The sequence below is a fragment of the Physeter macrocephalus genome, chromosome 5 (assembly GCF_002837175.3).
Source record: "Physeter macrocephalus isolate SW-GA chromosome 5, ASM283717v5, whole genome shotgun sequence".
Lineage (NCBI taxonomy): Eukaryota > Metazoa > Chordata > Mammalia > Artiodactyla > Physeteridae > Physeter > Physeter macrocephalus.
Genome location: NC_041218.1, coordinates 78,834,864 through 78,842,113, shown reverse-complemented (window position 1 = coordinate 78,842,113; position 7,250 = coordinate 78,834,864). Strand labels below are relative to the sequence as shown.

The window sequence follows — 7,250 nt, the reverse complement described above, 5'->3', positions numbered from 1 at the left end:
CCACGTCCCCCGCATCGGCAGGCGGACTCTCAACCACTGCGCCACCAGGGAAGCTCTATCCTTTCACTACTGAGGCCCCATCCCTGTGTGCTGCCCACTCAGGTCCTCAAAATCATTTGCTGTCATTAAAGACAGACGCCTCGGGCTTCCCTGGTGGCTCAGTGGTTAAGAATCCGCCTGGCAATGCAGGGGACATGGGTTCGAGCCCTGGTCTGGGAAGTTCCCACATGCCGTGGAGCAACTAAGCCCGTGAGCCACAACTACTGAGCCTGTGCTCTAGAGCCCAGGAGCCACAACTACTGAAGCCCGCGTGCATAGAGCCCGTGATCCCCAACAAGAGAAGCCACAGCAAGGAGAAGCCCGCGCACCACAACAATGAGCAGCCCCTGCTCGCCGCAACTAGGGAAAGCCCGCGCACAACAATGAAGACCCAACGCAGCCAAAAATAAATAAATAAAAATAAATTTAAAAATAAAGACAGACGCCTCTCCTTCCTCAGATACGGCATCTCAATTTATACAAAACATGATGCTTCTTCCTATCCTCAGACCAGAAGTCTCTCTCCTTTCTCCATTATGTACAATTTCTGTATGTCCAATCATTCTGTCAGCCCCACAGAGGAAGCTCAAGGAAGCAATTCTGAGAGATCTGGAAATATATATTATTCTTATTTTTTTCCCTGAGTAGCTGATTCTACTGTTATGACGCCTAAAATTGCCTACATAATGCTAGGGGTGTATGCTCTTGGATTAAATAAATCTGCAATAAACAGAGATACATTTGGAATAGTCAATTTATTGGATGGGTTTCAAGTGGATCACAGGCAACAGGGAAACTTACAGTCATTGACTATTTAGGCCCAAGTGAGTCAGAAACATCAATATTTCTAAGTGTCTCTATAAATCAACAAGTCCCTTATGGAGTCATCTACCTCAGTATTCAGGGGTCAAAGGAGGTCAGAGGTCTGCATCACCCAGAAGCCCAACCTGTGCACCAAGGTATGTAGAGGAGACACTGAACTTCTTGGCTCTCAGGACAGTTCGGCAGCCAGATGCCCTGGGTCCGACCCCTTCAAGCAGCTAGCTGCCTCCATTCTCCAGGGCCCAAATCCTCTCCTAATCAAACCCCAATTTAGGGGCATCCATATCTGAAAGCCGAAGGCTACCAGACACTCTGAATGTAGAATCCATCCTCTAAGATCTTCCCCAACCTTCCCAAAGTGACCACTTTCTCCCCTGTACCGCAACACGCCCCCTCCACACCCTCTCATAGCACAGATCCAACCACATCACCTTTGCTCACATATTTCCCCCATCTACCTGGGTTCCTTGGATGCCCCAGGGCCTATCACATAATGCTCAATAATGTTAGCAGATGGGAATTCCCTGGAGGTCCAGTGGTTAGGACTTGGCACATTCACTGCTGAGGGCCCGGGCTCAATCCCTGGTGGGGAACTAAGATCCCACAAGCCGTGTGGCCAAAAAAAATTAAATTAAATTTTTAAAAAATAATAAAATGTTAGTGACTTCCCTGGTGGTGCAGTGGTGAAGAATCCGCCTGCCAATGCAGGGGACACGGGCTCGATCCCTGGTCCAGGAAGATCCCACGTGTCGCAGAGCAACGGAGCCCATGAGCCACAACTACTGAGCCTGCGCTCTAGAGCCCACGAGCCACAACCACTGAGCCCGCGTGCTGCAACTACTAAAGTCTGCATGCCTAGAGCCCAAGCTCCGCAACAAGAGAAGCCACTGCAAGAAGCCCGCGCACTACGATGAAGAGTAGCCCCCGCTCATCGCAACTAGAGAAAGCCCGCGCGCAGCAACAAAGCCCCAGAGCAGCCAAAAATAAATAAAATAAAATAAATTTTTAAAATTAAGTAAATAAAAAATGTTAGCAGAAACAGGAATATCTACTGGACCAGAGCCGTGCTTCTCAAAACCAGGTGTACTGTGGGCTGGGAATATGCAAAGTCACAGGATAAACAAAGCAGCAACTTCCTAGACAAAAAGCTTAAAACATTTTCTTATAAAGTCCCTTTGAGAAGAGAAAGCAAAATCCACATGGAGTTAAAAAAGGAAATAAAGTAGTAGTCTCCGGGCAGGCTGGCAGCTTCCAAATTCAGGGTCAAGCCCCAGGCTGTCGGGTGTACAAGCTCCCTATCCTTTCTGCTAAAGAGGTCCCTGACGAAGCTGAGAAACCCAAGACGGTCTGGACTCCATACGTGCCCTACTTTTTGAGAGGCTGAAAGTACTTTGTCAGGGGTGAAAGATCACCAATGCCACTTTCTAGGTGAAAAAAAACAAACAAACTAAACAGGCTAATCTTGCCCAAACGACTCAGAAAGTTAATGTTGGGGACAGGAAAAGAGCTCTCTTCAATTAGTGGCCCAGGACATCACATGATTAAGCTTGTAAGAAGACATACTTTTTAAATGCCTAAATTAATGTACTACTAGCTTGTTTGGGCCTGAGACACTTCGATCACTTCCCGGAACGGAGTCCCATCAAACAAACCCTCATTTCACGCCTCTCCTCTTTTTCTCTGCTCGGCTGCCTCAGCAGTTAACTCTTAAGGGCTCTAGATAAACACGAATCAAAAGCACCTCTCTTGGGCTCTTACAGAAGCCTCAAGTGCACACCTGAAGCCTCTTGAAGGTCAGCACTCCAGCTGGACCAGCGGATGTGCAAACACCATGACCACCTGGCCTTGGGGAAGAGGGCTTCCGCACTCCCGTTTCGGACCCCCAGCAGCCCAGAACTTTCTGAACTTTTCTCCACTCCCAGCCTTCAAGGCTCTTGGCCAACCCTGTCCCAAAGAGGAAGCCGAGGAACAGCGCAAGTATCTTGAGAGGGATGAAGCGGGGCTGAAGGCACTTTCTTGCTACAAGGGCCTTCAGGGGCCGCAGAAGGGCCCAGCAGGGCTCGGTGTCGGGAGGGGGCGGGGAAGGGGAGGGTGTGGACAGACACACAAACACAAGCACCCAGGCCCCGAGTCCCGGGCCGCACTCACCTTGGCCGACGTCTCTCCGAACAGAGGTCTGTTGTCGAGGCCACTGGTGCCGTAGGTCCTGGTGGAAAAGTTCTCCATTTTAGGGTTTCTTCACTGTCCCGAGGCCACTCAAAGCCGAGCCAGCACTGCCTCCCGAAGTCCCGGGTCTACGACTCGCGGCGCCGCCGGTCACCGAGCGCTCATAGCCGAAGCCCAGGGGGGCCGGAGTCCCGGCGGCGGGGGTGGACGCTCAGACCCACGGGACGAGGCCGCTCCGCCCGAGCCCCGCTCCCCTCCTCATCTTGAGCAGCTGCCGCAGGAAGTGAAAAGAAACAAACACTGCGTGGCCGCCCCGCCCGGCGGCTCCCGCTTCCCCAAATCTCAGCGCCCGGGCCGCCGGGCTCGCGCCGCAGCTCACGGAGCAAATCGGCTTCCCCGGAGCTCCCGGCTTCCCCGCCCTCGCCACTCCTCTCCGTGATACAGTCATTTCTCGTGCTTTCTAAATGTTCTGGTGATCCCTTCACGATCAACGGGCGGGGGGGAGGGGGCAGTTTTCCTGGGAGAAGGCATTACCAGCCCTCTGCACCGCTCCACCCCTCTCGCCTCAGTGGCCAGCGGCCGGAGAAGTGAAGCCGCCGGAGCAGAGGCGAGCGCTCCGCGCGCCCCTCCCGCAGCGCTCTGGGATCAGGTCGCGGCGGCGCCGAGCGACTCGGATCCCCGCTCAGGTGTTGCCTGTACCCGAGGGCCGGCGCGCCTCCCGCAGCTACCCTGGAGCTCTCGGGGCAGAAGGAGGGGATCCCAACTCGGCCCAGCACGGGCCGGCCACCCTCCCGGAAGCGCCCCGCGCCCGCAGGCCAAACCTCGGCGTCCCCAGCCGCCAGCTCGCTGGGGAGTCCTGGCCGCCCTGGGGAGCACGGGTCCCGGTCCACGCCGACGCCGGGAGGCGGAGCAGAGACTCCGGGGGCGTCGCGGAGCGAAAGACCTCGCCGGCTGGCAGAGAACGGTCGCGCGGGCCGCTCCCCGGGCCGGGGCCCGCGGCCACCGGCGCAAACCGACTCGGCCCGCTCAGGCCACGTCACGGCCGAGGCCGCCAATCCCGCATGCCGAGGCGCCGCATTGGCTGCGGAGCTTTATTTCTAGAGGTGCCAGTTTATTCGCCTCTGGGCGGCCGATCTCCTCCGCTCCTTGTTTCTCAGTCTCTTAGTAATTAGCGCCTGCGCGACCCACGTGGGCTGAGCACATTTCGGAAGATAGCCTTGCAGTGGGCTGAAACTTCTTAAAAACAGCCAGCCTGCTTTAACCACCCCAGTCTTGGCACCACTAGCACGGAAAGGGGGTCGTTGGTAAATATGGTTTAGGGTTGTTTGTATATTTGTCCTGTGATAGGGAACCTATGTCCTGGACACTGACGGTCGGGAGGTAATACGTGCTCAGGTATGTCTTAGACTTGTCCACTCATCCTGCTGCTGATGATGCTGATTAAGCATATATATGCAGCCACAGAGAACCAACCCGTCGTTATGTCAGCCTCTTCGGGTTTGAGAACGTAGAGAACCGGAGGTGGACAGGCCCCCTAGGCAACATAGCGTCACTCTACATTTGGAATCATTTATAAGTATTAGGAAACAAATGCAACCACGCTAGGTACCCTGGACACTACGGCTCCTACACTGAGGAAAGCTGTGACTACATTTGTTTGCAAGGAGACCCGGTGTTGCAATATTGTAGCCCTGTGACACTTAGAATCCAAGCAAAGATTCCACGTGGTCCCTCTAGAGTTTGGGACAAAGGATTAGGACAAGGGATGGACTAAGAGCCACAGAGCTACAGATGTGAAATTTGCAACACTGAGTAGAACTGGGCATGGTGACTATCTGATCTACCAGTTACGTATTTTATAAATGATCTTCTCTTTGTTCAGGACTTTTTGTTCTAAGAGGAATGCTCCACAGTCTTGCACCCAGTTCTATTAGAAGTTTGACCCAATAAATAATTTTAAGTCACTCACATGCTGCCACATTCATTCAACAGATACTTCTGAGAACCTGCTCTGTACCAGGCAACCACCAGACAGGGTAATACAGTAATCGAGAGACAGTCAAGGTCATATTGTTGAGGCTGGAGTGCAGATAGAGACACGTGATTACAGTGTAGAGAAAGGAGGAGGTACAGTGGAGTGACTAATAGCACAAGCTTTGAGGTTGATCATATCTGCCCTCAAACCCTGATGCCACCATCTACAAGCAATGTGATCTTGGGAAAGTTATCTAACATCTAAACTTTCTTGAGCTCCTTCCTATGTAAAAAGTGAAGATAATAAAAAATGGAACTAGAATATCTAACTTCAACAGTGTTTTTTTTAAAAAATAATCTAATAGAGAATATTTCAGACACCTGGCAAGTAAGTATCCAAATGGTAGTTGTCATCAATGGTGACAAGTGCTGTGATCTCGACACTAGGGGTGCTATGGAGATATATGGGAGGGCACCCACCAGATTCGGGTGGCAGGGAAAGCCTCCTGGAGGAGCCTTCTAAATCAAGACCCCCAAAGAAAAGCATTTGTTAGCCAAGGTGAGGAGGAGGGTCAAGAAGACAGGCCAGAGAGGCTAGATATTCGTGTAGGGTGTATTTGAAAAGGAAGGTGGAGTCAGGAATAGTGACCGTCTTGCTCAAGAGCTGCTTATTCTCTTGTCTCATCAATTTCCTGTGCCTCTGTTCCATTACTTTTCCTAAAAACCAGCTTCCTCATGACTACTACTCACCCCACACTATAACGTACCAGTGGCTTTAGTTTGTTTTTGGTGCTAAAGTCGGGGAAAATGGATCTTATCACTCCAGTGCCCACCAGTGCTTAGTGGGCGTAGTCTCTATCTTTGAGTTCAGATTCTCACGAGAAATTTCAATTGGCTGAGTCCAGATGATGGACTGATTTCAAGTTGCATGAGGTCTTCCACCCCGAACAGCCAACAGGTGGGACCAAGTAGAACATATTTTCTAGGGGCCCCTCCCTTGAGGAGGGTAGGATAGAAGATTGTTTAAATAAAGAAGAGAGTATGTATGTATCAAGTCAATGATAGGATTATCCAGTGTCTTGCTGCTCACAGTGTGGTTCCTGGACCACAAGCATGGCATCACCTGGTAACTTCTTAGAAATGCAGAGCTGCCCCAGATCTACTAAATCACAATCTGCATTTTAATAAGATCCCCAGGGGATTGGTACACACATTGAAACGTGAAAAGCACTTCTTTCTTTCTTTTTTTTTTTTTTTTTTTTGCAGTCATAACATCAGGTCCAATGATTCTAAGTAAATAGAATAGATGCATGATTTTGAGCCAAGTTACTTAACCCCTCTGGGCTTCAGTTTGGACTTTCGTGAAATCAGCAAAACAATACTTGCCCTGTAGGGTTCTGTGAGAATTAAATAAAATATTTTAAACACCTGACACATAGTTAAAGCTCTGTAAATTATGCATATTACACATTTACTACAGTGAACATAATGGAGATTGTAGCAAAATGGAAAAAATGAATATGACAATGTTAAAGGGAAAAACTAAATATAAAATAGAATCTTTATAGTATACAGTTGACCCTTGAACAACTGCACCGGTCAACTTATTTGTGGATATTTTTCAATAAACACATATTATATGATCTGTGGTTGGTTGAATCCTCAGATGTGGAACCAGGGATGCAGAGGGAAGGCCAACTGTAAATTTATACGCAGATTTTCCACTGCACAGAGGCGTGGCACCCCAACCCTCGAATTGTTCAAGGGTCAACTCTAATTGTGTAAAATATCTTTGCACGTGAACCAAGACTGGAAAGGAACATGGAAAACATAAAAACAGTTTTTTAAAGTTAATCTTTCTCTGGTTTCCTGAATGGTCGTGAAGTTCCAGGCTTTTGGAGAAGATAGGAACACTGGAAATAATGCATTTGTGCTTCTTTCTTGTTTCCCTTTTTCCTTTCTTCCCTTAATATATGCTCAGTAGAAACAGGGGCATCATATGCTCCTTCATAGCCAAGGGCAACTGTTTTTAGAAACTGGAACTAGATAGAGGTCAGGAAAGGATGAGGCGAGAAGCAGCGTCCAAAGTCAGTCCAGGAAGTGAGAACTAGGAAAAAATCAGAATCTAGTACCTGTCAGCAAGGTGGGTTACAGCAGGAATGAAGTAATTACCCCCAGCCCATCTTTATGGTACATAGAATGATTTCGAGAGCTGGATGGAGGAAGGGTCGCCCAGCAGCGTTTTGAAG

The 7,250-nt window shown here is 49.8% G+C and overlaps 1 protein-coding gene across 3 annotated transcripts in view; it reads right to left on the bottom strand.

Annotated features, from left to right (window-relative positions):
• TMEM243 (transmembrane protein 243) overlaps nucleotides 1–3,964 on the bottom strand; it is a 44,994-nt gene extending 41,030 nt beyond the window's left edge. For all 3 annotated transcript variants that reach the window (XM_028490125.2, XM_007118149.4, XM_007118148.3), the window contains exons 1-2: nucleotides 3,849–3,964; nucleotides 3,010–3,298 (exon numbers count right to left, since the gene is read on the bottom strand). In XM_028490125.2, coding sequence (XP_028345926.1) covers nucleotides 3,010–3,087 — 78 coding nt within the window. In that variant the 5' untranslated portion in view covers nucleotides 3,088–3,298; nucleotides 3,849–3,964. The remainder of the gene's footprint in view (nucleotides 1–3,009; nucleotides 3,299–3,848) is intronic.
• Nucleotides 3,965–7,250: the final 3,286 nt, after the last annotated feature.